This window comes from Aspergillus nidulans, chromosome V (genome assembly GCF_000011425.1).
Source record: "Aspergillus nidulans FGSC A4 chromosome V".
Taxonomy (NCBI): Eukaryota; Fungi; Ascomycota; class Eurotiomycetes; order Eurotiales; family Aspergillaceae; genus Aspergillus; species Aspergillus nidulans.
Genome location: NC_066261.1, coordinates 2,242,020 through 2,267,790, shown reverse-complemented (window position 1 = coordinate 2,267,790; position 25,771 = coordinate 2,242,020). Strand labels below are relative to the sequence as shown.

At 49.1% G+C, this 25,771-nt stretch overlaps 10 protein-coding genes across 10 annotated transcripts, besides 1 other annotated feature; 3 read left to right on the top strand and 7 right to left on the bottom strand.

Annotated features, from left to right (window-relative positions):
* Positions 1-25,771: part of a sequence feature (contig 1.94 1501..523724(-1)) that runs on past both edges of the window.
* Positions 113-802, bottom strand: ANIA_05522 (uncharacterized protein; the record flags this gene model as incomplete). Its single annotated transcript, XM_658034.1, has 1 exon — positions 113-802. One exon carries the CDS (start codon positions 800-802, stop codon positions 113-115), a length of 690 nt encoding a protein of 229 aa, XP_663126.1.
* On the bottom strand, positions 1,623-4,150 carry ANIA_05523 (alpha,alpha-trehalose-phosphate synthase tpsA). The gene is made up of 6 exons (XM_658035.2): positions 3,989-4,150; positions 3,384-3,788; positions 2,948-3,320; positions 2,522-2,892; positions 2,134-2,473; positions 1,623-2,078 (listed from the first exon to the last, which is right to left on the bottom strand). The coding sequence occupies exons 2-6, from the start codon at positions 3,685-3,687 to the stop codon at positions 1,952-1,954; spliced, it is 1,515 nt and encodes a 504-aa protein (XP_663127.1). The 5' UTR covers positions 3,688-3,788; positions 3,989-4,150; the 3' UTR covers positions 1,623-1,951.
* Positions 4,420-5,666, bottom strand: ANIA_05524 (putative metallo-beta-lactamase domain protein; the record flags this gene model as incomplete). Its single annotated transcript, XM_050612314.1, has 4 exons — positions 4,420-4,975; positions 5,039-5,398; positions 5,455-5,467; positions 5,586-5,666. 4 exons carry the CDS (start codon positions 5,664-5,666, stop codon positions 4,554-4,556), a joined length of 876 nt encoding a protein of 291 aa, XP_050468253.1. The 3' UTR covers positions 4,420-4,553.
* On the bottom strand, positions 6,018-9,265 carry acoA (aconitate hydratase ACO1). The gene is made up of 7 exons (XM_050612313.1): positions 9,107-9,265; positions 8,961-8,978; positions 8,815-8,886; positions 8,698-8,717; positions 8,009-8,607; positions 6,599-7,944; positions 6,018-6,539 (listed from the first exon to the last, which is right to left on the bottom strand). The coding sequence occupies exons 1-7, from the start codon at positions 9,140-9,142 to the stop codon at positions 6,279-6,281; spliced, it is 2,352 nt and encodes a 783-aa protein (XP_050468252.1). The 5' UTR covers positions 9,143-9,265; the 3' UTR covers positions 6,018-6,278.
* ANIA_05526 (putative C2H2 finger domain protein) lies at positions 10,355-11,227 on the top strand (the record flags this gene model as incomplete). The annotated part of the gene is made up of 3 exons (XM_658038.2): positions 10,355-10,395; positions 10,461-10,649; positions 10,709-11,227. 3 exons carry the CDS (start codon positions 10,355-10,357, stop codon positions 10,824-10,826), a joined length of 348 nt encoding a protein of 115 aa, XP_663130.1. The 3' UTR covers positions 10,827-11,227.
* ANIA_10686 (putative mitochondrial carrier protein) lies at positions 11,666-12,843 on the bottom strand. Its single transcript, XM_050612312.1, has 4 exons — positions 12,595-12,843; positions 12,199-12,538; positions 11,813-12,146; positions 11,666-11,765 (listed from the first exon to the last, which is right to left on the bottom strand). Exons 1-4 carry the CDS (start codon positions 12,758-12,760, stop codon positions 11,694-11,696), a joined length of 912 nt encoding a protein of 303 aa, XP_050468251.1. The 5' UTR covers positions 12,761-12,843; the 3' UTR covers positions 11,666-11,693.
* ANIA_10677 (DNA-dependent ATPase RAD54) lies at positions 12,554-15,614 on the top strand (the record flags this gene model as incomplete). The annotated part of the gene is made up of 7 exons (XM_050612311.1): positions 12,554-12,639; positions 12,957-12,991; positions 13,031-13,045; positions 13,093-13,697; positions 13,761-13,850; positions 13,898-14,021; positions 14,068-15,614. 7 exons carry the CDS (start codon positions 12,554-12,556, stop codon positions 15,612-15,614), a joined length of 2,502 nt encoding a protein of 833 aa, XP_050468250.1.
* ANIA_10682 (VAC14 family protein) lies at positions 16,120-19,417 on the top strand (the record flags this gene model as incomplete). Its single annotated transcript, XM_050612310.1, has 10 exons — positions 16,120-16,187; positions 16,279-16,441; positions 16,500-16,670; positions 16,718-17,383; positions 17,464-18,231; positions 18,287-18,391; positions 18,441-18,559; positions 18,614-18,693; positions 18,744-18,903; positions 18,961-19,417. The coding sequence occupies 10 exons, from the start codon at positions 16,120-16,122 to the stop codon at positions 19,415-19,417; spliced, it is 2,757 nt and encodes a 918-aa protein (XP_050468249.1).
* ANIA_10685 (uncharacterized protein) lies at positions 20,045-20,388 on the bottom strand (the record flags this gene model as incomplete). Its single annotated transcript, XM_050612309.1, has 2 exons — positions 20,045-20,223; positions 20,361-20,388. The coding sequence occupies 2 exons, from the start codon at positions 20,386-20,388 to the stop codon at positions 20,051-20,053; spliced, it is 201 nt and encodes a 66-aa protein (XP_050468248.1). The 3' UTR covers positions 20,045-20,050.
* atm1 (ATP-binding cassette Fe/S cluster precursor transporter atm1) lies at positions 21,305-24,150 on the bottom strand. Its single transcript, XM_050612307.1, has 7 exons — positions 23,686-24,150; positions 23,561-23,620; positions 23,389-23,503; positions 23,067-23,335; positions 21,968-23,014; positions 21,680-21,896; positions 21,305-21,616 (listed from the first exon to the last, which is right to left on the bottom strand). Exons 1-7 carry the CDS (start codon positions 24,040-24,042, stop codon positions 21,516-21,518), a joined length of 2,166 nt encoding a protein of 721 aa, XP_050468247.1. The 5' UTR covers positions 24,043-24,150; the 3' UTR covers positions 21,305-21,515.

The following is a 25,771-nucleotide window of genomic DNA, read 5'->3' as shown; positions in this document are numbered from 1 at the left end:
TAGGCCATGAGTTCAAGTATTTCCTTGATTTGGCGTTCCAAAAGACCCCGCAGATAAACCATGTAGATAATAAAACAATATATTACAGATTTTCTAACCGCTCACGCTTCGACTAAGCCGATGCTTCAACACTCGCAGTGTCTGCAGCTGTCCTCTCCAGAACTAGCCTACGAATACGCCCAATATGCTCTTGTCCGTGTACAGAGGTCTGAGCTTGAGTAGCGCCATTCTCAACCCTCCTTTGCTCCCTGCGTGCCGCTTTCGCCATTCGCTTCTTAAGGCGGATTGCATCCCTCTCTGCCCTTGACAGAACGGGCGGTCTATCCTCAATAGCTTCGCCAAATGGGGCAATAATACGCTCGACGACGTGGTGTACGCGACGACTTTTTGGGTATCCGGAGGAGAATTCTATCACGTCACCTTCGCGCAGAGAATTCTGAGGATCTGAAACCATGAACGTAGTGACCTTAGGGTAGCTCTTGCGCAAGTAGTCATCCCAGATCGTATGACGGTGCTCAACGCGAACGCAACGGTCCATGCGACCAACGGAGACAACCGTTCCCTTCTTCAAAGTGTAGGGGTATTCGCGGAGAGACGGAGGTTGGGTGGAGGGTCGGGCGCTAGGTTTAGCTTCTTCCTGTTGTTGTGTGGCTATCTCCGGGGAAGTGCTGAATCTGCTGGCTAGGAAGGTTGGTCGGTTGCATTGCAGAGCGGCGGGCGTCTGTGTGGGTAGGAGAAATGTTGACCGCATAGTGGAGGATCGTAAGGGCTGGATTGCCCGTAAAATGTGACTAGGTGCCATGACTGAAGTGAAGTATCAATCCGCTGTAATCAAATGTCAGCCACAGTCAAACCTAATGTACTTGGAGCAGCAATTCTTACCTGTCAAGGAAATTGCGAGGAGCACGGGCGAGATCTCTCAACGACGTACCGCAATCGAGGATGAATTGCACAGAGACTGTTAACCCAATTCAATGCGCAGGGGTATATGGAGGACAGTGACAGTCGCAGGCAAATGAAGGTAGTTATCGATGTGACAGACGACTCTGGAATTTCGAATCGACGAGGTTTGCGAGTTTGTTCTGTTTGCATTAGATACTCAAACCGGCTTCCGCAAAGCCCTGACTAAGTACTTCCGTACTGCAGTTGACAATTCACACCATCTGAGCAATCTTTGAGCCTCAAGATAGAATTTCTCCTTATTTATTCCTTTTCTATTTTTCCTTTCGTTTCTGTGAACCGTGACATTACATCTGTATCAAGCTCCTTACTCTAGTGAAACTACCCTTCAAACTCTACCTCCTTTCTCATCTTCTGTCTAGCCTGTCTCATCGATCCTTCCTCTGAGACACGGCTTAATTGGATATGAATATCGTAGAAAGCATTGTGTGTCATTACCACTTAGATGCAGTGGGCGTATGTGTGGACGGAAAGAAACCTGTATTCAAGAAGCCATTGTGAATGTTGAACATGCATATTTACTCGGTCAGACCAGGTAATCAAATCTGCTGGATTGAAGTTCTTCAGGTGGCTAAAAGACTTTGAAGTAGTAGGTCTACTGTATATCATCTTTAACCTGCAGGGAGAATGTTTTACACCCTTATATGATAATAAAGCAGGTCATAATGGAATGCCATGTTTTCTATGACAAGATGCATTAACAGTCACTAAATACAGTAAAGGACACCTCTAAGTTACTGTAAGTCAGGAGTCTACTTCATATGCGGGACCCCTCACCTTAATACTCCGATACCTATACGCAAGAAAATGTAGAGTAGGGACCGATCCGGAATATCCCGTCTAATTGAAAGGGTAGGGAGTCGAAGGGGAACTGGCAGTGTCCGCTTTGCGGCTTTTGAGATTGTAAATGAAATTTGAGATCACATAGTCCAACTGCGGCCGTCTTGCTCATTGCCAACGTCAGCTGGGAGAATTTTCGTTGATGTTCAATCTACTGTGACGAAGTCTCTAGCTTTGACGTCTCTCCGTTCACAGGAGTCTCTTTGGTGGGAAGTTTCCCTGCGGCTTGCTCCGAAATTCTTGTCAATTCGGTAACAAAGGATTGACCCCAAAAGGCACTAGTTAGAATTAGCAAGATGATTCTGTTTAGGACCAGTGAAAGGAGAAACTAACCTTGTGTACTTGTTGACATATTTATCCAGTTTCGAGAAGTTAAGCGCTCGCTGTTCATCACTCATCGTCACGGCTTCATGGTAAGCCGCTGCAAGCTCCTCAGTATTCCAAGGGTTAACGATTATGCTTCCGTTGAGACTCTGGGCGGCACCAGCAAATTCAGACAGGACTAACGACCCGTGGCGCTTCTCCTGGGTAGCGATGTACTCGTACGAAACGAGGTTCATTCCATCTCGGGTGGAAGAAACGACGCATGCATCGGACACGGCGTAGAGAGCAATGAGTTCATCGAAATTCACCGATTTGTGGAGAAAATGGATCGGCATAAATTCGACAGTTCCTGATTACAGTCAGAATGAACTCGCTGCATATAGTGAGGACGACTAACCAAATTTCCCGTTTATCCTGCCCACCAATTCGTTCACAACAGCCCTCAAATTCTGGTATTCTTCTACATCTTGACGACTGGGAACGGCGACCTGGACAAGAACCACCTTGCCCACCCATTCAGGATGGTCACTCAGGAATACTTCAAGGGCATGGAGCTTTTGAGGAACGCCCTTGATATAATCCAGCCGGTCAACGCCTACCATAAGCTTCACGCCCTGGAATTTCTGCTCCAAAGTTGCAATACGCTTTTGGACTTTTTCTTTCTTCAAGCCTTCCTTGAATTTCTCCGGATCAATGCCAATAGGGAAAGCGCCGCAAGCGATTATCTTTCCCTGGAATTCTATCCCATTAGGAGTGGTTGGCAGTCCCCTAGAACCAATATTAGCTTCTATGCCAAACAGAATAGACATAGAATCGCACATACAGCAACCGCGAGCAAGCACTGAGGAAATGTCTCGTGTAGTCATAAGTGTGGAAACCGATGAGGTCACAGTGGAGAAGTCCAAGCAATAGCTCGTTTCGTACCGGCAGAATTCGGTAAATTTCACTGCTGGGGAATGGAGTGTGGAGGAAGAAACCAATCTTGATGTTTTTCTTGGTGTTTCCAATTTCTTCTCGGAGCATTTCAGGTAGGAGCATCAAATGGTAGTCATGCACCCAAATTAAGTCGCCATCCTGAACTTGGCTCGCAACAGCCTGTGCAAATAGACGATTTGCCTCTTTATAAGCTTCCCAAGCAGACTCGTCGAATGTGATTTCGCCGGGGTGGTAATGGAAAAGTGGCCAAAGGATGGAGTCTGTGTAACAGGACGTAGTTTGTCAGCAATTGCACCGTTTGCCTGAATTGTGGGAAGACTGACTAGAAAACCCATTGTAGTGTCTGTCTGCAAGCTCATCATCGATAAAGACCGGAATAGCGTTATATTCTTCCTTTAACCGGTTCTTCAGAGTCGGGATCTCCTCTTCCGGAACCTCCAGACCGGGCCAGCCGTACCACTGGAAGGTTGTGGTTTTCGATAAGCCACTCAAACCACTAACGAGGCCACCTGATGACATGGAAAAATCATATTTGCCATCTTCTGATCGCTTTATGGTGATGGGTAACCGATTTGAAACGAGAAGAAGTCTCGATTCGTTTTGTGAGGATTTCTCAACGCCGGGCATGGTGCAGGTTATATAAATGCGGAACCTTAGAGGCGGCGAGTATGTTCCGGTTGGGTAGGTAGATGGTTGCTAGTTCACTCGATGAAGAAATATGCAAGGAACTTTACTAGAGATGAAGCAGTTAGAAAGTGACAAACCAATGACGTCGGTGAAGGTTGGACAGGCAGACTTCGACAGCGATAGGAATCAAAACAGAATTAGAGAATAAGAGAAGTTGAGCCTGAAGACACGTGGAACGCTTTGACAAAAATGATAAAAGAACAAAAGAGTCCGCTTGTTCAACTGCAGGCTGGCAGCTTACCTGTTCTTCGTGAATATTTGCGCGGGGAGCTGGCGGGAAGAGGCCCAAAGAGGGGCAGAAATCGACTGAGCTTGGGATTGGGAACGAGAAATAAAGTAAATGATCACAGGCTCTTCACTAACGAACTCATCGAAGACAAATATAAGGAGACGGGCGTGATATGGCCGCAACTTGATTTTGTACGGCAGCACAAGCGCATCCAAGGAATGTTGAAGTGATGACGATACCACCAAACCGGGACGGGAACAAAATTGGTCCAGTAACGATGAAGTCAGAGAGAGTCGACGGGGCCTGGACCAGCCACTCAGCGCTGGGCGCACGAGCCCACCGGCCACGGCTGCTTCCATGGAATATTTCCTTAGCATTCTGCCAGGTATTTCTATCCTTGTCACTATAGTCAAATCGGCGCCCAGTGGCCTAGAAACTTCTGTCTTTCTAGTACCAGCGCTTGGCTTCTAAGTGGGATTTGCATGATTATGCCAAGGTTACCACTTGGGCACCTATCCAATCTGGCTGACTATATCACAGCGATAAGCAGAGACTGTACGGACATCCGCATGTTAAATCACAAAGCTGATTTGCCCGTGTTAAGGGTCCAGCGGTCGGAGTCCGTATCGTGAATGACCTTCCCTTCGGCTTCCAACTTGCTTAGCACCTGTACGACCCCATTTGCAGCGGGGAGATGGAGGTTTTCAGGAACATCTGTGTAGATGATCTTCACTATCTCGAGAGGAGTCCACCACGACTTCCGCTCCGGAGAGCGCTCGTGATCGCCGACGTCTAGTTTTCCGTACCGCAGCACGCGGATCACCTCGTCCTCCCGCTGCTGTCGGTGCCGTATATACTCTGCGATCTTTGCTGTAGCATTCTCGACAACTGCTCCATGACCGGGGTATCCTCGACCTGAGACCCGATTTTGCATTCGCTTCAGGCTATCGAGGTAGGTCTTTAGGTCCTCAAACACTGCTGTTCCATGGCCTAGAACATCTATATATTACCGAATCAGCGCCTTGGATGTAAGAATCATCACCAAGGAGTATGACCACTCACTATCACCCGTGAAAATGGCATTCTCTTCCTCAAATACAAACACCATATGATCAACTGTATGGCCTGGCGTATGGGCGGCTCTTAGCGTTGCTCCTTCAACCTGAAAGACTTGCCCATCCTGAATATCTACCTGCCCTTCTCCGGGCTGATGCTTGTAGATTGTTACTTCAGGGCACAGTCTGAGTAAGTCTGGAATACCACCAACATGGTCGTGGTGCCAGTGCGTTATAAGAGCCTGGTGGACTGTCGCATTTTCATCCGACAGCACTTTTTTTAGATGCGCGGCCCAGGATTGCTTGCCTTCGCCGGTGTCAATAAGGATACGACGAGGCCCTTGTCCGATCAGATAAGTGTTTGTTCCTGCAGGTGTTAGATTTGCTATGGTTTCTCCCTGCTATGACATAAGTGAAACAAACCTTGTAGAGTAAACTATCCTCAAGTGTCGCTCTGTCAGTAATCAAAATAGTAATGCTTCGAACTCGAATATCAAGAACACGCCAAAGCCCCATAGTAAGAGAAAGGGGAAAAATTGGCTAGATGAACACACCTTCCCGGGATTCCCTCCCAGAACCCGCACCACCGACGCACTGAGCCTTTCGACCTCAGGTAATGGGACTAGATGAGCCATTTATCGTGATAGCTTAATGCCCTTCAGTTTGATTTGAGCTATGATACGTGGTCAGCACTGTTCCCGGAGCGGGATTCTATATTTCTCCTCACCGAGCAGGGTCGAAGCCGAAGTATGAGCCGATTTAAATTACAGATCTAGTTTAAGGGAGATGCCATTATGTTGAGAGGAAGGCCCATCATATACGCCCGGTTACGCTGACATGCTCATTGCTAAACGGCCGAGGCGGGGCAGGCGCGGAAAGGGTTGGCCTCGGCCAGTCGGCACCGCAGAGCACGCGATCTTATGTCATCGCCCACTGAGAGCTTCCTAATTGATAAGAGTTTACAGTATAAGGAAGTAGTCACGAAGGAAGCAGTTAATACGAAATAGTATATGGTATGCATCCAATCCCTAACATACAATGGACGATGTAACAAAAACAGGTGATATATCCATGTAGTCCGCCCAAAGGTTGCCGATACATCCCCTGAGCAGAAAGCGATTCATAAAATTTTTCGAAACCTCACTCCGTGATATCAATCATAGAAAGACCATTAGCAGCTCTAGTACTGCCTTTTCTTGCTCGCTGCTAACTGATCAAAGCACAAGACATAATTTACAGGATGTCGTTTAGTTGCCAGACTTGCGGGCCATGGTGTTGAGGGCGGAACCGTCCTTGAACCACTCAATCTGGGACTCGTTGAAGGTGTGGCTGAGCTTGACGTCGAAGGAGGCACCATCCTTGGGGTGAACACGGAGGGTCATGGGCTTGTCAACGGCGAGTTCCGTGCAGAGGAGGTCGACGGTGGCGTCGGGGGGGATGCGGTCGTAGTCGGCAGGGTCGGAGAAGGTGAGGGGAAGCATACCCTGCTTCTTAAGGTTGGTTTCGTGCTGGAGAATATTTGTTAGTCCAAATACTACTTAGTCTGAATGAGACGCATGAGACTTACAATACGGGCAAAGCTGCGGGTGATGATGGCGAGACCGCCAAGGTGGCGGGGCTCAAGGGCAGCGTGCTCACGAGAGCTACCCTCACCGTAGTTCCAGTCACCGATAACAACCCACTTAACACCACGAGCCTTGTAGTCACGAGCCGTGGCGGGGACAGCACCATACTCGCCAGTGAAAACGTTCTTGATCTTGTTGGCCTCGCCGTTCTCAGCGTTGACGGCACCGATCAGCATGTTGTTAGAGATGTTGTCAAGGTGACCACGGTACTTGAGCCATGGGCCAGCCATGGAGATGTGATCAGTAGTAGTCTTGCCCTGGCACTTGATCAGGATAGGAATGCCAGTGGCATCCTTGCCGTCCCAAGGCTGGAATCCAGCGAGGAGCTGAAGACGGTCACTGGAGGGGGAAACAGCAACATCGACACTGCTGCGGTCGGTGGGAGGAGCCTGGTAGGTGTCGCGGCCGGGGTCGTAGCCACGGCTGGGGAGACCGTCACCAGTAGGGGCCTTAAGCTTGAACTCCTTGCCATCCTTGTCCTTGAGAGTGTCGGTGAGGGGGTTGAAGTTGAGAGTACCAGCAATGCTCAGAGCAACGACAAGGTCGGGGGAAGTGACGAAAGCGTGAGTAGCAGGGTTGGCATCGTTACGACCAGTGAAGTTACGGTTGTAAGAAGAGACAATGGAGTTGGGAGTACCCTTCTTGACATCCTTGCGGTCCCACTGTCCAATGCAAGGACCGCAGGCGTTGGCCAGGATGACACCACCGAACTCCTCAAGGGTCTTGAGCTGACCGTCACGCTCAATGGTAGCGCGAATCTGCTCGGAACCAGGAGTAACAGTGAAGATAGACTTGGCCTTCAGACCGTGGTCGAGAGCATCCTGGGCGATGGAAGCAGCACGAGACATGTCCTCGTAAGAAGAGTTGGTGCAAGAGCCAATCAAACCGACCTTGAGCTCCTCGGGCCAGCCGTTGGCCTTGACAGCCTCCTTGAACTGAGAGATGGGAGTAGCCAAGTCAGGGGTGAAGGGACCGTTGATGTGGGGCTCGAGCTCGGACAGGTTGATCTCGATCAGCTGGTCGTACTCAGCACCCTCATCCTCGCGTAGGTCCTTGGCGTAGGAGCGGGCGAAGTCACCAATCTGCTGACGCTTGGTAGCCTTCAGATAGTCGTACATACGGTCGTTGAAGGGGAAGAGAGAGGTGGTGGCACCAATCTCAGCACCCATGTTACAGATGGTGGCCATACCAGTGGCAGAGAGGGAGTTGACACCAGGACCGTGGTATTCAATGATGGCACCAGTACCACCCTTGACAGTCAGGAGACCAGCGACCTTGAGGATGATATCTAAGAGAGTATTAGTGCACAATTCCCCTCAAGCCTTGGGTCAGATGTAAATAATGATACTTACCCTTGGGAGCGGTCCAGCCGGACATCTCACCAGTGAGCCTAACACCGATGACCTTGGGAGCCTTCAATTCCCAAGGAAGGCCAGCCATGACATCGACGGCATCGGCACCACCAACACCAATAGCAGCAATAGCAAGACCACCAGCGTTAGGAGTGTGAGAATCGGTACCGATCATAAGACCACCGGGGAAGGCGTAGTTCTCAAGGATAATCTGGTGAATGATACCAGAGCCAGGCTTCCAGAAACCAATGTTGTACTTGGCAGTCGAAGAGGCAAGGAAGTCGTAGACCTCCTTGTTGATCTCGTTCGCGCGAGCAAGATCCTTCTCACCACCAAGCTGAGCCTCAATCAAGTGATCACAGTGCACGGTGGTGGGAGTAGCGACGGACGGCATACCAGCCGACATGAACTGCAGGATGGCCATCTGGGCGGTGGCATCCTGGCAAGCAACACGGTCAGGGCGGAGCTTGAGGTAGGACTTGCCACGCTCGATGTCCTGGTTCTGGGGGTCGTCAAGGTGAGAGTACAGAATCTTCTCGGCGTATGTGAGAGGACGAGTCAAACGACGGCGAACAACGTCCAGGTTCTCGGACATCTTCCTGCAAGTTGCAAAAACATATTAGTCAACTCCCGACATTTGGCTTCGCCAATAGACCAGCACTCCAGACTCCAATGACTCTTAAACATACTTGTAGTTGATGTAGTTGCCCTAGAATGCGACCGTTAGCGGAGTTTGTCCAGCATCGCTAACTCATCCGAAGCAACCGAGGCTAGCCACAATAGAGTCACGACAAGGAATAGCTCACCTTTTCGAGATTGCACATCTCGACCTTCTTGTCGAGGTCGGCAACGGTGGCCATGCCCCGAGTCCCGAACAGCTGGTCCAGAATTAGTACTCACTGATCCTGCATTTCACAATTCCCGGGATCAAGGCGGCTAGGAGATGTCTTACAAGACGGGACTTAGGGGCCTGCATCAAAACCATGTTAGCTGCTAAGTGTTCAGAACCTGCATAGGCCGACCTTCATTGCGCTTAGAGCAGCAATCTCGAGGCCAGCTATGCGAGACTACGGGAGATGAGGAATATGGGTTACTCACCAGCGCACCCATGCGCGCAAGCCTTGTGGTGATCATGATGGAAGCTCTCTATGCAAGATGGCTAGGCCACAACACGCTGGAGAGCTAAACCAAGTAGCAGCTTCAACCTGGGGAAATGGAGTGGAGAGTGAAGGGGAGAAAGAGAGAGTTTGAAACCCAAGGGAAGGTCGTCGATTAAAAGGAAGCTTGGGTTTTCAAGTGCGAGAATTCTTGTTTGACTTGCGACGGGACCCTCAGCTTGCTCCTCTGAACCGGAGTGGAGGACCCGTAACCGCTGCAATACCTCCATTACAAGCCGCTGTACGCTTTCGGGGCGACACCGAACCAAAGCATGCAACCGGAGACATGGAAGGTCATGGGCTTTCCCACCAGCCAGTCAGAGGAATGTAGGCATTCTACAAGCTTGCTAGAGTTATTTCTTGCTAGAGTAATAATTGCTCACGCTTTAGAGTATATACTCCTGCAAAACCGTATTTTTCTATTGCTTCATCTACGAGATTGCTATTTAGTTCCCCATGGCGACAAGCAATATCGCGTACTGTAAATACGCTGCCGGTAATGGTAGGAAGCATGTGAGACCGGTAATATTAGTATTCAAATAAACCAATCAGAACGTTCTGATTACACCCTATATTCTTTGAAGTAGCATTACAACTCTTTACATCATAGCCTGACGGGGCTCATCTCATGGTGATATAGCGTTCGATGAACTGAATACTAGGAAAGCACCCAAGCCAAAGCACAAGGCAATACCAACACCTCCTGCTTCTTTGTCGAAGTTCACAAGTCTGGCATCTTCAGTTTATGGAAGCTCAGACTCGTGGAATTGAATTACTTTGCTACCCTCGCAACTGGACGGCGAAGATTCGGAGGAAAATGCCGAATAGTGGAATCGTCATACATGGCCGTACGGAGAAATCGCCCAAAGACACTGGGGCACTAAGCACAACTGCGGCTGCTGACTGAGCCGAGCTAGAACCGAGGCCTACCGAGAGGCCCGCGAGCCCGTCGCCAAGACTCAGGTTGACTTTAACCAATTGCGGCCAACGAGTTTCTCTCGCAAATCAATATTGCTTCCGCGCATATTGAGCGACTGCCTGGAGATTCTTGACCCGCTTTCACGCCGCCGCTGACGGCCTTAGCTTTTTCCGTTAATCGGTGATCGCCACATCCACAGACTGACTCCATATTCTAGGACCACCCTTTTGAGGACGAGTTGGGGTCAGACTTAGGCCGATAATCTACAAGATGGGAGCAGTGAGGAGAACAAAGACGAAGCGCAGGACCAGGTATTTTTGACCTTTTTTTTGTGCCAGAATATCCGAACTGCTTTGAACCTATGACACTGACAAAGATTTTTCAGAGATTATGATCAGGTCCGCGCGGATGTGGAAAGCTCGAAGCACCTTGCACAGTATAAGGCGACGAAAGACCCTGAAGACCTTCCCGGCCTAGGGAAACATTATTGCGTCGAATGCGCCAAATGGTTCGAGAGCGACTACAATTTGGTCGCTCATAGGAAGGGCAAAAACCACAAGAGAAGGTCGGTTGTCCGGCGCAATCTCAAACATCGAAACCCCATCTAACTTCTTCTGATCGCAGACTTCGTCTACTACGTGAAGAACCCCATTCACAGAAGATCGCTGAGGCTGCTGTAGGCCTGACGACAGACAATGGCCCGCGCCGGGGGGATAGCGACGAAATGGCTATGGATAGCTAATTCATGACACTGTGATAAAGGCCAGCTCGACGAACTCCGACAGACGTCCTGGGAAGGTATTTATAGAGTTTGAGCGTTGCTTCTCCTCTGCAAACTAGCTTGATCGACTGGCAGCAAGCTATCTACGCCAATTCCTCCAATTCATGGTGATGGGCATGGGAAGTATAGCACAGCTTTCAGGGCTTCAAGCTAAAATGCGGGCTGCCTGAAAAAAAATTTCAGCCAATCACATCGTCTTGTATTTGAACAGACACGTGAGAACCCAAAGTGCCGAAGCCCGCCGGTTATGCTCAATCCCGCCGAGTCCACCCTCGGTTGCCCCTACGACATCGCCGCTTATCGGAAGTTGTACATACAGGCCCCCACTTCTCCCTGACATTGAAATAATGAAATCCGTTTACAAGAGCGCGGCTAGCAATGATACGAATTAAAGCTTGCATACTCGGAGGCTGGGACAACCTTCACCGAGAGCCATTATCGTAATGGGCGATGCTTGTATACTGCTCAGGCTAGTAATTCTATAGTCTGGTGACTATCGCTTAAATTAGGTACAAAGTAGTCTACTCCGAGACAGTCAGAGTGCTCTGTACATGCCACGCTCGCAGCATGAACAGCCAACCCCTGTCGCAAACATGCGTCCGCTGCTTGATAGCCCCTGTGAGACTGAAGTTGCCATATCCGCCTTCTTACTGTGATCATATAAATGCTTACCACGCAGCCGTCTCCCAAGGTGTCTTATCCAAGGTCTCTTGCAGAAAACATCTATATCCGACTATTGGCCAGAACGGTAATAATTATGCCGGAAATGAACTTTCCCAGGTCCAATAATTCACGGGATATCATCTCTACACCTGCAGATCTATTGTATTATATAGTTTCCAGTGACTTATACCATGTTGGGTCTTGGAAACATCTCATAAGCCACTCATATGTCGCCCACTAGTTTGAATATTAGCCATGTCCACAAAGATGCGAAAGAACATTACCTGGGCTGCATTTACGATGAAGGCTCTTAAACTGCATACCCCAATGCCTCGATAAAAGGCTTTGAAGCCTTCCGCTCGATACATCTCCCTTGCCAGGTCGAACGAACCTAGCGTCTGTTTGCTGGTCTGCGCTTGTAATAAAGGGCGTGCTTCAGCATAGTCCGCAATCGTACTTGCTTGCAGACGGGTCTTAATAACGTCAAGCGGGAAGACGGAAGCCCATGTAACTATTCCAGCAATGCCGCCGCAAAAAAGCACCTTCAAGGCAGTATTGCTCGTATCTTCTCCATCGGGAGAGGACATTAACCTCTTGCAGTATTCGTAGGACCAGAAGCTGTCAACCTGTAAACAAACGCCTTCTATCAAAGAGCTTAGGAAATACGTACTAGAATCCGTATCCTATAGAGTCTCTAGCACATGTTATTCCACCAGCAAAATATAATCCCCTCCAGCCGCGAGTCCGAACGATATCCTTGGCGACTGTCCACGATGAGACTCCCGGGCAAGCGTCAAGCTGTGCTCGGCATTTGATGAATTCTGTTGGGGAGGAAACTGTCCAGCTGGCAATTCCGCCTAAGGCCCCAGCAAGCCAAAGTTTATATAGAGCACAATTTTGAGGGTTGGTGGGGTCAGTGACTGATCTATCCAAGAGCATCAATGCCCGGTTATAAGACACAAAGAGTAGTGCATTGAGAGCTCCATATCCAAGGATTGGAGCCGCAGCGCCTGGAAGAATCAGAAATGACGAATAGTAGTGGACAACCACGCAGGAGTTCACATACCTCGCACAAGAGAACTAGTGCTCTCAAATCGAGTCAACTGTCGAGGTGATACAGGGCCATTGGCAGAACTGCTTGCTTGCAGTCGAACTTTAATTAGGTCAAGGGGATTCCCAATGATTATACCGATAGCGCCGCTAATATAGCCGGCCCAAAAGTCTGCAGACATGGAGTTGGATACTTGACCTACAAGTAATACCCAACTTCCGAAGTCCTTCAATGGATGCCAGTTGAGGTGGGAGCAGCATCGCGGGGACATGGGCTTATCAACTACCGTATCACCACGTGATTTCGCGATCCTTTGGCGCTAAGGCAGACGCGTGCGTCGCCTATGAGGCAATATCACTACAAACATTCTCTGGCAGGAGCAGGTCAAGAAAGAGCTGCCTCTCCTATAAATGTGAGTAAATGACATTATATATTACTGGAAACTCAAAAGGCCTAATCGTTGAAGGTATCGCCCGCGACCCTCAGACAACGGCGGTGATGTTACATCTATAGCATCGCGCGTCAGCGCATCCTCGAACTCCATCGACCGCCTCTCGAAACCTTTCAAATGCCCTGGATCAGCTACACCAACTAGGGCTTCGGATAAGCCTGCAAGAAAACGAAGGAAGGTGAATTACGCCGGGGCCGATGGAAGTATCGACGACAATAGCGTTAAACCATATACCAATGAAGAACGCCTTGCGCTTGCCACTCGGGACGTCAACAGATTTCCTGTCTTCAAGGCGAAGGACAAAGACGTAGCGTTCAAGCAAAAGTTCAAAGTGCCTTTGATAAATAAGTCGACCGGCACGTACGACAGCTCGCGACCCGCCCCAACCCTGGGGATGAGGCAGGGTGCCTCATTTGTGGTAAAACCTTTGCATGACCCAAGTGGAGAGTTTGCGATTGTCCTCTACGACCCAACCGTTGATGATATCGATGAGGTCAAGCCCGAGAAACAGGATAATGATGCCAGTGATAAGATTCAGAAGCTGGATGAGCCTATCGTGCATAAGAGCTTGGCGGATATCCTTGGGCTTAAGAAGAAAGTGGAAAACCGTCCAAAAGTCCCAGTTGTGATTGATCCTAGGCTAGCAAAGGTCTTACGTCCGCATCAAGTAGAAGGAGTCAAGGCAAGTCCTCTGCAAGAACCACTGTTTAGCGGACTGCCCAACTAACAGGTCCAGTTCCTCTACCGCTGCACTACTGGAATGATTGATAGAAACGCCCATGGTTGCATCATGGCAGACGGAATGGGGCTAGGAAAGACTGTAAGTCTGGGAGCTTTCTGATGTAACCATGAAACTTACGGTGGTAGCTTCAATGCATTTCTTTAATGTGGACACTTCTGAAGCAGTCCCCCGAGGCTGGAAAGACAACCATCCAGAAATGCATCATTGCATGCCCGTCGAGTTTGGTGGGTAATTGGGCCAATGAACTTGGTAAGTTATTGAATTACATTCTGCACGTAGACACTAACCGAAGCAGGCAAATGGCTTGGGAAAGATACTATCACTCCGTTCGCGGTGGATGGCAAAGCATCAAAAACAGAGCTCACAAGCCAGTTGAAACAATGGGCAATCTCCTCCGGCCGCTCTATCGTTAGACCGGTACTCATTGTTTCCTATGAAACACTGCGGATGTATGTCGATACTTTGAAGGATAGCCCGATTGGGCTGCTCCTCTGTGATGAAGGTCACAGATTGAAGAATAAAGAAAGTTTGACTTGGACAGCACTCAACAGTCTGAATGTGCAACGCCGAGTGATTCTGTCTGGGACGCCTATTCAGAACGACCTTTCAGAATATTTTGCACTTCTCAATTTCGCCAATCCAGACCTTCTTGGGTCGCAAAACGAATTTCGAAAGAGATTTGAGATACCCATCCTCAAGGGGCGAGATGCAGCAGGCACGGAAGAAGACAGGAAGAAAGGCGATGAACGTCTGGCAGAGCTTTCCAGTATCGTTAACAAGTTTATCATTCGGCGGACAAACGACATTTTGTCCAAGTACTTGCCAGTCAAGTATGAACATGTTGTTTTCTGCAATCTTTCACAATTTCAACTGGACTTATACAAACATTTCATCGATAGTCCCGAGATCAAAAGTCTTCTCAGGGGCAAAGGCAGTCAGCCTCTGAAAGCGATCGGAATACTGAAAAAGCTCTGCAACCATCCAGACTTACTGAATCTTTCCACTGATCTTCCCGGGTGTGAGCACGCATTCCCTGATGATTATGTCCCTGTGGAAGCAAGGGGTCGAGACAGGGACGTCAGACCTTGGTATTCTGGGAAAATGATGGTGCTTGACCGGATGCTGGCGCGAATACGCCAGGATACAAATGACAAAATTGTTCTAATTAGCAATTATACACAAACACTCGATTTGTTTGAAAAGCTTTGCAGGTCAAGAGCATATGGTTGCCTGAGACTGGACGGTACGATGAACGTTAAGAAACGACAGAAGCTGGTCGACAAGTTCAACGACCCCGACGGCGAAGAGTTTGTATTCCTTCTCAGCAGCAAAGCCGGTGGGTGTGGTTTGAACTTGATCGGTGCTAATCGACTTGTTTTGTTCGATCCCGATTGGAACCCGGCAGCAGATCAGCAGGCACTCGCGCGAGTTTGGCGTGATGGTCAGAAGAAAGACTGTTTTGTCTACCGCTTCATTGCAACTGGGTCCATTGAAGAGAAGATCTTCCAACGTCAATCTCACAAACAGTCGCTTTCCTCCTGTGTGGTTGACTCCGCTGAGGATGTTGAACGACATTTTTCATTGGACTCACTACGTGAGCTTTTCCAATTCAAACCGGGAACTACGAGCGATACGCATGATACTTTCAAATGCAAAAGATGCAGAGCCGATGGGACTCAGTATATCAAGGCTCCAGCTATGCTTTACGGTGACACCAGTTCTTGGAATCATTTCGTGAACACGGGCGAGAAGGGGCCGCTCAACCAGATTCAAGACCTTTTGATTCGACAAGAGACTCAGGAGCGAGATGTCTCTGCGGTTTTCCAGTATATCAGTCATTGAATAGATCGATTAGGATCATTGTCTGATATTGTTGGGAGTTACGTTGGCATTGACTACTGGACGGAGCCTAGGCTGGGTTCCTTGGGAAAAATTACGGCATACTTGATTAGCGGATTATTGGAATATGTAACTATTGAAATTTTGATATTAAAAATATGCTCTTAGTTGGTGCCTACTTGCAAGACTCCCAAAGTAGCTATATTGTCTGCGTTCTTGCCCCCACGAGACACGTGCGGAGAGTAAGAATGGTCGAGCCGCCCTACGTCACTCCACTTCTAGCTCCCTGCCAACGCATCTTCACCGATTCCTCCCCACATGACTTTGTGACAACGCGACAGTTAGTCCATCTCATTGTTTGTATTTTTACTACTAATTTATTTGCGCTAAAATCACTTACAGCTCAAGACGCCTATCAGCCTCACACTCCAAGGCCCAGACTGCGGGGGCTTACACCATGAGGATAGTCGCCTAGATCCTTAGATCTCAGCCGATGTTTGCCTGAGCAATGGATCACTCAATCCAGCGGTTGCTGAATGATAAGCTCTACGACCGGAGGAAACAAGGAGCACTAGAGTACGCCTATCCAATCCCGCCGCAGCATTAGAGATAGTGATTGGAGTTGGGAGGGATTTTACTATCGCTGACCCCCCTCTTAAAATAATAGGCTTGAGAAAGTCGTCCGAGACGCCGCATTCAGAGGAGACCATGAAGTTATTCAGAAGATTGTCGATCAGTTATGCCACGACTACGCATATGCAGTACATCAGCCACATGCGAGAAACGGTGGATTGATTGGGTTAGCGGCAGCTTCAATAGCATTGGGATCAGTGAGTTTAACGAGCTTGCCGGGGTTAGATCATTGATTCTGAGACCGGAGAACTTCAGGAGGGAGTTGCTCCTTATCTAAAAGAAATTGTCCCGCCGGTACTTGCGTGCTTCTCCGATCAAGATGCGAGGGTTAGATACTACGCTTGCGAGAGCATGTACAACATCGCCAAGGTCGCAAAGGGAGAGATATTGCTGTTTTTCAACGAGATTTTCGATGCGCTAAGCAAGGTATATTCTTTGTTTTATTCCTTGGAGAAAAGCCTAACCAGACACAGCTAGCTTCAGACTCCGAACTATCTGTGAAGAATGGAGCGGAACTGCTCGATCGACTTGTGAAGGACATCGTTTCCGAATCGGCCGCCCATCACGTTTCCGTCCTCCAGCTCTCTGAGAAACAGTCCTCTGACCCTGACGATTTAGGGGACGACCTCCCGACGGCATTTTCGCTTCCGAAGTTCATACCATTGCTTAAAGAGCGAATACACGTCCTTAGCGCATTCACTCGGACGTTCTTGGTGTCCTGGCTGACTCTGTTGGATACAATACCTGATTTGGAGCTTGTCTCATATTTACCAGAGTTCTTAGCAGGGTTGATCAAATTCCTGGGCGATCCAAATCGAGACGTCAATGTTGCTACACAAGGTCTTCTCGACCGGTTTTTGGCGGAGATCAAAAGGATTGCTCGCCTCAAGAAGGGTCTGGCAGAGAGTCGCAAAGGGCAAGGAAGTGACAATAGACGATCAATGACAAGTGACAATATTAGCCTAGCTACGGACCCGACAACTGCCCTTGACGCCGAGAGTAATGAAAATGCTGTCGAGGACTCTGAGGCTGATTTTGCTGTTGAAGATGAAGAAGGGCTCCATACCGATGGTGACTGGATTCCTGGGCAAGACGTCCAGATTGACTATCCGAAAATACTGGATATCCTTGTAGGGTTTGTTGACACTTCCTATGGTAAGTACTCGCTTCATACCCACTGAATGATGATTGTTTGCTCAAATCAGGTCCAGACGAGGAGATGCAATTAACTGCATTACGCTGGATTGATAGCTTTTTTGAAATAAGCCCCGAGGATATACTTCCTTTCGTCCCACGCCTTCTAGATCAAGTCCTCCCAGCACTGTCGAGCAGTTCAACAGCCGTGAAGGAGACCGCAGGCAGAGTCAATGCGTCGCTGTTGGAGTATATCTTCAGCCTGACCCTATCCGAGGATACCTCGGACGACTCGCGACAGACCTCAGCCTCCAAACTACCTTCTGCCATAACGAAAGAGCTTGCTGAGAGAAGGTCTTCCACTCCAACTAGTAAAGCCGATATATCGGGTGTCGAATCCAAAAAAGCATCCCCTCGAAATAGCGTCTCGTCAGCTGTTCCTTCCCCTCCCCCAGAGCTAGATTATGGCGCGGCCGTTACTTCTCTCACGCTCCAGTTTTTGAGCGAATACGAGACCACAAGAATAGCCGCTCTCTCTTGGCTCATCATGCTACACCGCAAGGCGCCGAAGAAGGTTGCCGCATTCAATGACGGAATATTCCCAGCACTTCTTAAGACATTGTCTGATCCATCAGAGACAGTTGTTACGAAGGACCTTCAACTTCTATCTCAAATATCTAGGAACAGCGAAGACAGCTATTTCAAATTATTTATGGTGAACCTGCTCCAGCTCTTCTCTACTGATAGGAACCTGCTGGAAATCCGCGGAAATCTTATTATCCGACAACTCTGTCTAAATCTGAGTCCCGAACGTATATATCGAACTCTTGCCGACTGTCTTGAAAAAGAAGATGTGAGTCTCTTCCCTAGTTTATGGGTTCGCCACTGCTGACACTGGCATCTCTTAGGATATTGAGTTTGCCAGCATCATGGTGCAGAACTTGAATAATAATCTGATTACTGCGCCGGAGCTGTCAGAATTGAGGAAGCGGTTACGGAACTTGGACTCCAGGGTAACAAAACCCTGTAGTTGTATTCGAACGAGCACTGATCTGCTTCTAGGAGGGCCAAACGTTCTTTGTGGCTCTTTTCAGGTCTTGGTGTCACAATGCAGTCTCGACATTTTCCCTATGTTTGCTTGCGCAGGCGTATGAGCAGGCTTATAATCTTCTTCAAGTCTTGTGAGTCAAGCTGAATTTGTGATGAACAGCTTCAACTAACTTATCTTCCTGTAGTGCTGAGCTTGAGATGACGGTCAATATGTTGATTCAGATAGACAAACTCGTCCAACTCCTAGAGTCTCCCGTTTTCACCTGTATGCGTTGAACAATCCATTTCTGATAACGAACCCTAACTGCGCACTAGATCTCCGCCTTCAACTCCTCGAACCCGAAAGATACCCATACCTGTACAAATGCCTCTACGGCGTCCTCATGCTCCTTCCTCAAAGCTCAGCATTTGCAGCTCTCAAGAACCGCCTCAACAGCGTTAGTAACATTGGCCTCCTCCACACAGGTCCTCGTCTGTACGTCAACCCCACTCCCTTCTCCCATGCAGACCCTCCTGATTAAATCACACTAAGACCAACCACATACAGATCTACAATGGCTTCCACTTCTACCTCCGGCGCATCAACCTATGACCGCACCAGCGGCCGCCTCAAACAGCGTGACGAAAACTCCATCCGCTGGGTCGATCTTCTAGACAAATTCAAGTCAGTTCAGGAAAAGACCCGCTCTTCGCAGCGCTCCCAGCGCCCCTTCGACGCCAACGACGCACGCACGCATCAAACGACAACACTCTCCGCTGCTATCTCCAACGCAGATCAAATCCGCAGAGACAAGACCCTCCCCGATACGCCGCGCGCCGCGTTTGGCGGCGCAGGAGGCCGCGCTTCGCCCGCTGATGGTGGCAACGCTGGAAGTGTTGTTGCTGGTGGCGCTGCTGGGAAGGGAGGAATTCTAGGTCCACAACGGCAGAAATCCGGCTTGCCAAATTTGGGACGTTTAAGAATTGGCGGGGGGAAGAATAAGCGTTGACGCAGTTTAGTTGAGGTAGCTCAGCTTTCAATGTGTCTTCTACTTCCACAGATGGCGTTCAACTCCGTTCTGTACTGTCTGCTCCTTGAGACACCGCTCTGGGCGTCAAGACCTGTGATCCATTTCGCCATGTAGTAACAATATTGTCAAAGTGGGCACACAAGCCTGGGCACCGAAATATATACATATGTTTTAGATATCCGGCAGCGAATGACGAAAAGAACAACCAATAAGTACCAAGATGCGTTAATTGTTTTCAAAGGTTAACCAACGTGAAGCTTGATCTGTAATAACTGGAGCGAAAGCTATACTCATCAAAACTATTTAACACAGGCACAGGTCTGCAATATGCGACAACGAATTTGTGAACGTCAACAGCTCCTAGTCTGATTTGGAAGCATCACAACCCATCCAACGCATCTTGGAAAAGTCGTTGGGAAGAAGTGGGCTTTTGTCCAGATGACAATAAGAATCAGAGTTCCAGCAAAATAAAAGCGTGCAAAACATAAGCTTTGTTCTATAATTGAAAGAGAAAAGGCAAGGTAGAAAACATTAATCACGGCCTCCACGAGGGACATAACGGGGAGGATGCATCGTCATGAACAGGAAACACCAATGCTGCTCAGATTCGTATCAACGGTTTCGTGGGTCGTTCGAGCCCCAGGATGGGACCTTCCAAGACCCATGTGAATGTTTTGAGATTGTCCCAGATGATGAGTTTGAGCTGTTCGAGTATATGTATTCACCGTCAACATACTGCACGCCAGTAAATGTGCTGCGGTGTTTCCGGCGCGCATAGCGCTGCTCTAACCGGTAGAGTTCCAGCTCTGCGTTGGTTACTTATCAGCATTGCGCCAGGAAGATATTCGGTGGGATTGTGCGGTCGCGCGAATGCCGTCAGGATAGAGACAAGAGGTATTCAGGTAAAACATGGAAGACATACTTGCTTGTAACTTCTCGATCAGGCCCATTGTGTGGGATATGTATATCTTCTTCTCTCGTCAAGGAACTGTTCTCGGTAGCACCGCGAGGGCGTTTTGAGCTGCAGTACCCAGTGATTAGCAGATGCGCTTCAATCATGATCCGGAAGCTCCGCGGCCACCCAAGAGCAAGCCGTACAAAAGAACAACTGATAAGGGCAAACGCATACCAATTGCCGTAATCGTATACTGTTTGTTGGAATTTTCCGGAGTTTTGGAGTTTGGAAAGTATGAAGATTTGCGGTTTCGACGAGACGGAGAGAGGCTGTCAACGAGTGTTTCTGAGAAGGTCGATTAACAGGAGAAACTTGCAGTCTAGGATGGGGGAACAGAGAGGGGAAGCGCTGCAGGGACAAGATCAAAAGGAGCTAGTTGTGGGACGGGTGCTCCCAGACTCCAACAACAAACGAGACAAAGGATCGAACCAGCTGAGACTAACCTGTGAAGGGAACAGTTAGAGAAGGTGGCTGGATTCGATAGCGTGCCTGGAGCGTAAGGACGGCTTGGTCTTCGGAGTAGCGTGGTAGGATTATGCGTTGCGAGTAATTGTGCGTGTGAGGGACCCAATGGCGACTATTGACAATTTGACCTCAACAGCCACACCAAACTATGACGATAGCCGTTCCGAAAAGAGAGTGAGGGGCGAAAATGAACGAAGGAAGTAATAAAGGAATGAGTTGACAAATTAGCCAAGGATGATAATGAGCGATGGATTTTGGAGAGAAAGACGATAGAGAGCGACGACGACGACGACAACTGCAACAAGCAAAAGGGAGAGGAGAGCTGTCAGTGTCAGTTGGGAACATGGGATTTGGGCGGATCAAGGCGAGATTCCAGAAGAGGAGCAGAAACTGTGGGGCAGCAACGTGGGCCTGAAAGGTGCACTAGGCCGCTTCCCGTCTAGCCAGGGGGTTTATATTGAAAATGTTGGAGATTGATTGATCTCGTTGGAGTCGCACAATGTCCACAATGTCCGTGACTGCAGGTCGTGGCCTTGTGGCCTCGAGGCTCGAGGCCTAGTAGCCTATGCAGCGGTTCTACGGAGTAAGATAATGTCGATGACGATGATGGTAAAGTCTATCACGCTATCTACGATCTGCTATATCCAGCATAGTTTTCTACTGTCTGGGGGCCTTGTCTTCCACCTCACCTGCGGTCTCTCCCTCAAGGCCAGCGTTGCGTTCGTATTCTGGATCTTGCGCCAAGGACGTCTCTTGGGCTGCAACGATTAAGTCAGCTTTCTATACCAGATTCAGGGATAGCTCCAGAGTAAGGTTCTTACCACTCCATAGCTCGGCGTAGATGCCGTCCAAGTCAAGCAGTTCGCGATGTGAGCCAAGTTCCGCTACCTGGCCATCCTTCAAGACCAATATCTGGTCGCAGTCATATATCGTCCGTAAGCGATGGGCGACGAACACGCTTGTCCGGCCCTTCTCCTTCAAAATGCTATTGATATTTTGCATCAAGGCCTGCTCTGTATACGTGTCGAGGGCGGAGGTCTATGGAAAGCATGGGTGAGTTATCAAGTCATCAAATTCAGTTTGCACTACCGCGGGAAAGGATGACTTACTGCTTCATCGAAGAAGAGCAACTGTGGGTCTTTCAGGAGCAACCGGGAAATAGCCAGTCGTTGTTTTTCTCCACCGGAGATCATCATTCCACGTTCGCCAACAGCCGTCCGGTAGCCCTCGGGGAGTCTCTCGACGAGTTCATGGATATGAGCGCGGCGCGCGGCTTTGCGGACTTCCTCATCGGACGCATCTAGCCTTCCATAGCGAATATTGTGTTCGATGGTGTCGTTGAACAGTGGCGTATCCTGGGGGACCACACCAATCGCTTTCCGCAGACTTTCTATCGTGACGTGCCGAATATCCTGACCATCGACCAGGATCCGTCCTTCTTGCACGTCATAATATCGGAAGAGCAACCTGAGAATAGTCGACTTGCCACAACCGCTAGGGCCAACAATAGCGAATTTCTGTCCAGCAGGAATCGTAAAGCTAGCATTCTTTAGGATGGGACGCTCCGGGTGGTATCCAAAGGTCACGTTCTCAAAGCGGATCTGCCCACCTTGTTTGAGCTCCAACGGTTTCGCATCGGGTTTCTCCTTGATGTTGACATTGACCTTCTGCAAGTTGAATAACGTTTCCATATCGAGCAGCGACTGGCGCAGCTCGCGGTAGACGGAACCCAAGAAGTTCAGCGGCACGGAGAGTTGGAAGACAAGCTGGTTGACCATAACCAGGTCACCGACAGTCAGACTGCCTGTGGCAACTCCATCAGCGGCAAGATACATCATAGCAGCAAGTGCGCTTGAGAAGATCATGTTCTGCCCGGAATTGAGAAAAGCCAAGGACGTCGTGACTTTGATCGAGGCATCTTCGTACGCTTTCAGCGCTTTGTCGTAACGTGCAACCTCAAACTTTTCATTGTTGAAGTACTTCACCGCCTCGTAGTTGATCAACGAGTCTACAGCAACCGTGGCGCCCCGGTTGTCTGCTGCGTTGGCTTGCTTCCTGAACTTGGTTCGCCATGCGGTTGTCGCTATCGTAAAGGCGGAGTAAGCCAGCATTGTCGTGGCAGTAATCGCAGCGAACTTGATGCCATATTGATGCGTCTGTTGCACGCGTTAGATGTGCTGACATGCATTATGGCGAGGGCTTAGATACCAGGATACCACAAACGAGGGAGATCTCCAAAGCGGTGGGTACGACGTGGAACACCATTGATGTCAGAAGAAAGCTGATGCCTTTAGTTCCGCGATCAATAGCCCTCGTTAAACCTCCGGTCTGCCGCGAGAGGTGGAAATTGAGATCTAGCCGTAAAAGATGTTCGAAAACGTTCCGCGCAACTTTGCGGATTGCCTTTTGGGCAACACTGGCGAAGACAGCATTGCGAAGCTCTTGGAAAAAAGTAGCTCCAATTCTCGTTGCACCATCTGCGAAGCAGGGTTAGCCACTCGCAAGCTCTGAGACCGATCGACCAACTCACAGGCAATGATCATGGATCCCGCCACTGTATAAGCGGTTCCGCCGACGGCTGCAAAGTCCACATTCATAGAATCAACGATGCTCTTGAAATAGAAGGGGACTTCGACATTTAGAACCTAAGTCCAACAAGGTAAGTCACTGTCGGAATAATAAGTCCACTCTGTCAATCTCACCTTCGCACCAACGAGCAACGATAAGGCTGTCCCTACACGAAGCTTAGTTCCCCAGTCACCCTGTATGCTACCCGTTAGCGAAGCGTGTAAGACAGCGCATGAGACTTCCACTCCCAGAGCTTCACCTTTGGCCAGAGGTATTTTGCCATCTCCCTCATAATAGCCCAATCCGCCTTTCTCTGTTCCTTGTTCGCGACTGTGCTTTCACTAAGCAAGTTCTTTTGTGCAGTCGTCGCATTTTGGGTCTTCTGCTGGCTTGGTGCCGCAGATTTGGCGGATGATGAGGACGAGGATGTGTCGGCTTCGGCTGTCTTCTTGTCAGACAGCGTATTTTTGTCCGTCTGTGTCTTGACCGAGAGCTTCCTGAACTGAGTTCCTCCTAAGGCAGCCGATACAGGGTTCGATCGCGGAAAGGCGGGCCGGTGAGAGACGAATCGCGCCGGGGTGCGCCAGCAACGCGTTTGAGCGGCTTGACGCAGCATTTGGGCGGTGAGTGTCTTCGCAGTTACGAGCACTTGCTGTTTCGTTTCACCCTGTCCTCAGGGGAGCATTTTTGTAGCGATTGCGACGTTTGTTGGTCTCAAATCTCCTTCGCGTTGCGGAGCGCCGGGATTCGGAGGGGAAAAGAAGAGCGGAGTTGTTGCGGCGGTTTTGAGGGTCTCCGGATTAGGTCACCAGCCACAAAACGCAGAGTACCTTGAAGCACTTGACTTCTCCTTTGTTGTTAACTATTGAGCAAGGTAGAGTTAACTACCGGAGAGAACTATCCCAAGAGAATGTCGTGATGGTCTGTTGCAATTATCTCGAAGATGATGCAATCTAGGAGACCTAGTGCTCCGCAACGAATTTATTGGCTTTTGAATCAGTATGGAAGGTAGACCTTCAACTCAACTTTTTGCTATCTACTACTAATTGCGCTTAACTGTCATCGAACGAAATAATGGGCCCAGTGAAGGTTTGTTGGTTCAGCTTTTGGTCCTCAGATATGAGTCGAGAGCCACGTAGTGGTGGATGAACGCGAGGCTGCCACAATGTGCGTTGGCTCTTGTTATACGCCATTCTTCTGCATATTTCATGAAAGCCTATGGAAGACCTTTAAAAAATAAATGGAGACGGCTATGCCAAACGGTCGTCTGGTTGAGGAGAGATCTGGCTTAGCATTCACACTTCTTTTGGCTCTATCGGCGAACGATGACTCTCCTCCATGCTTGTCCTAACCTTGAGAACCTGCCACGAGATAGCTTACGGTCTCTAGAGCTTACCCCCTCCAGCGCGGATTCACCGCTACCTGTCAATCAAGAGATATTTTTGAAACTGGGAATTGGCTGCAGCCAATGGAGACATTCTTGTTGGAACCAAATTGCAGGAGAGAAGATCGGGGTTGCACGTCATTATACAAATAGCCAGGTATCCCGATACTCGCAGGACTGGATTTCTCGTCAACAACGCTGGGGAAACAACCTATGTTGCGGAAATACAGCTTAATCGGTGCGAACCAGCAAATCAAATAAGTCGTGTGTTTCTTTTACTGAGAGTCTGGCTTCCCTTGATACGACACTCTCGGTGACCTCAGAGTAACAAACAAACCGAGGGGAACCTGAGCGCTTTGAGTGGGGAAGATGGCACTTCATCGCCGTAGCTTGGACGCCCTTGAGGTGGTGCAACATGGGGACACCTTGCCTCTACTCATTAGCTTCTCGCATTGTCCGTGGTATTCGATGTGAATCGCGCGTTGACTGGTTGCTTGCAAAGACCACGGTTCAAGGTTACAAATGGTTTATCTCAGCTTGGGCGGAACAATCGGAGCTCCCAGGAGGCGAAAGCAACGCGTATCGATATCAACTGGATCATTTGTTATGGGTTTTGGTACTCCCTGATCCTAAGGCACTCGGAAGAGCTCTCTTCGGCAGTATGACTTCTAGCACCAAAGGATTCCAGCCTGTGATATACGCCTTATTTGGATTCGCAGAGCCAGTCCTGGTCTGCGTGTTCGCTACCATTGATTATGGGGCTCTGAATCGAATTCAATCCCAAACAAATATCGCCTGTTATCCGCAAAATAAAACGTTTTCAGGAAACCAGTTCGGGATTGATATTTTGTCTATATAGATCAACGGGCCCAGAAGGAACAAATCAAAGACTGAGGTTGAAAAAGACAAACGCAAACCTAAGATCATGAGTGAGCTTAGTTTGCGTTCTCCATCCCGTCTG

Excerpts from the sequence above, each read along its gene's own strand:
- ANIA_10686 (XM_050612312.1), bottom strand. The coding sequence starts at position 12,760 with ATGTCTGCAGACTTTTGGGCCGGCTATATTAGCGGCGCTATCGGTATA. Across the intron at positions 12,539-12,594 it reads CACTAGTTCTCTTGTGCGAG|GCGCTGCGGCTCCAATCCTT; the intron begins GTATGTGAACTC and ends TGATTCTTCCAG. Across the intron at positions 11,766-11,812 it reads TCATCGTAAATGCAGCCCAG|TGGGCGACATATGAGTGGCT; the intron begins GTAATGTTCTTT and ends TATTCAAACTAG.
- ANIA_05523 (XM_658035.2), bottom strand. The coding sequence starts at position 3,687 with ATGCCCGGCGTTGAGAAATCCTCACAAAACGAATCGAGACTTCTTCTC. Across the intron at positions 3,321-3,383 it reads ACACTACAATGGGTTTTCTA|ACTCCATCCTTTGGCCACTT; the intron begins GTCAGTCTTCCC and ends CCTGTTACACAG. Across the intron at positions 2,893-2,947 it reads AGTGCTTGCTCGCGGTTGCT|GGGACTGCCAACCACTCCTA; the intron begins GTATGTGCGATT and ends TATTGGTTCTAG.
- acoA (XM_050612313.1), bottom strand. The coding sequence starts at position 9,142 with ATGATCACCACAAGGCTTGCGCGCATGGGTGCGCTG. Across the intron at positions 8,608-8,697 it reads GGCAACTACATCAACTACAA|GAAGATGTCCGAGAACCTGG; the intron begins GTATGTTTAAGA and ends TGCAACTTGCAG. Across the intron at positions 6,540-6,598 it reads CCCGCAGCTTTGCCCGTATT|CACGAAACCAACCTTAAGAA; the intron begins GTAAGTCTCATG and ends AATATTCTCCAG.
- atm1 (XM_050612307.1), bottom strand. The coding sequence starts at position 24,042 with ATGCTGCGTCAAGCCGCTCAAACGCGTTGCTGGCGCACCCCGGCGCGA. Across the intron at positions 23,621-23,685 it reads CAAAATACCTCTGGCCAAAG|GGTGACTGGGGAACTAAGCT; the intron begins GTGAAGCTCTGG and ends GGTAGCATACAG. Across the intron at positions 21,617-21,679 it reads CTACGCCGAGCTATGGAGTG|CCCAAGAGACGTCCTTGGCG; the intron begins GTAAGAACCTTA and ends TAATCGTTGCAG.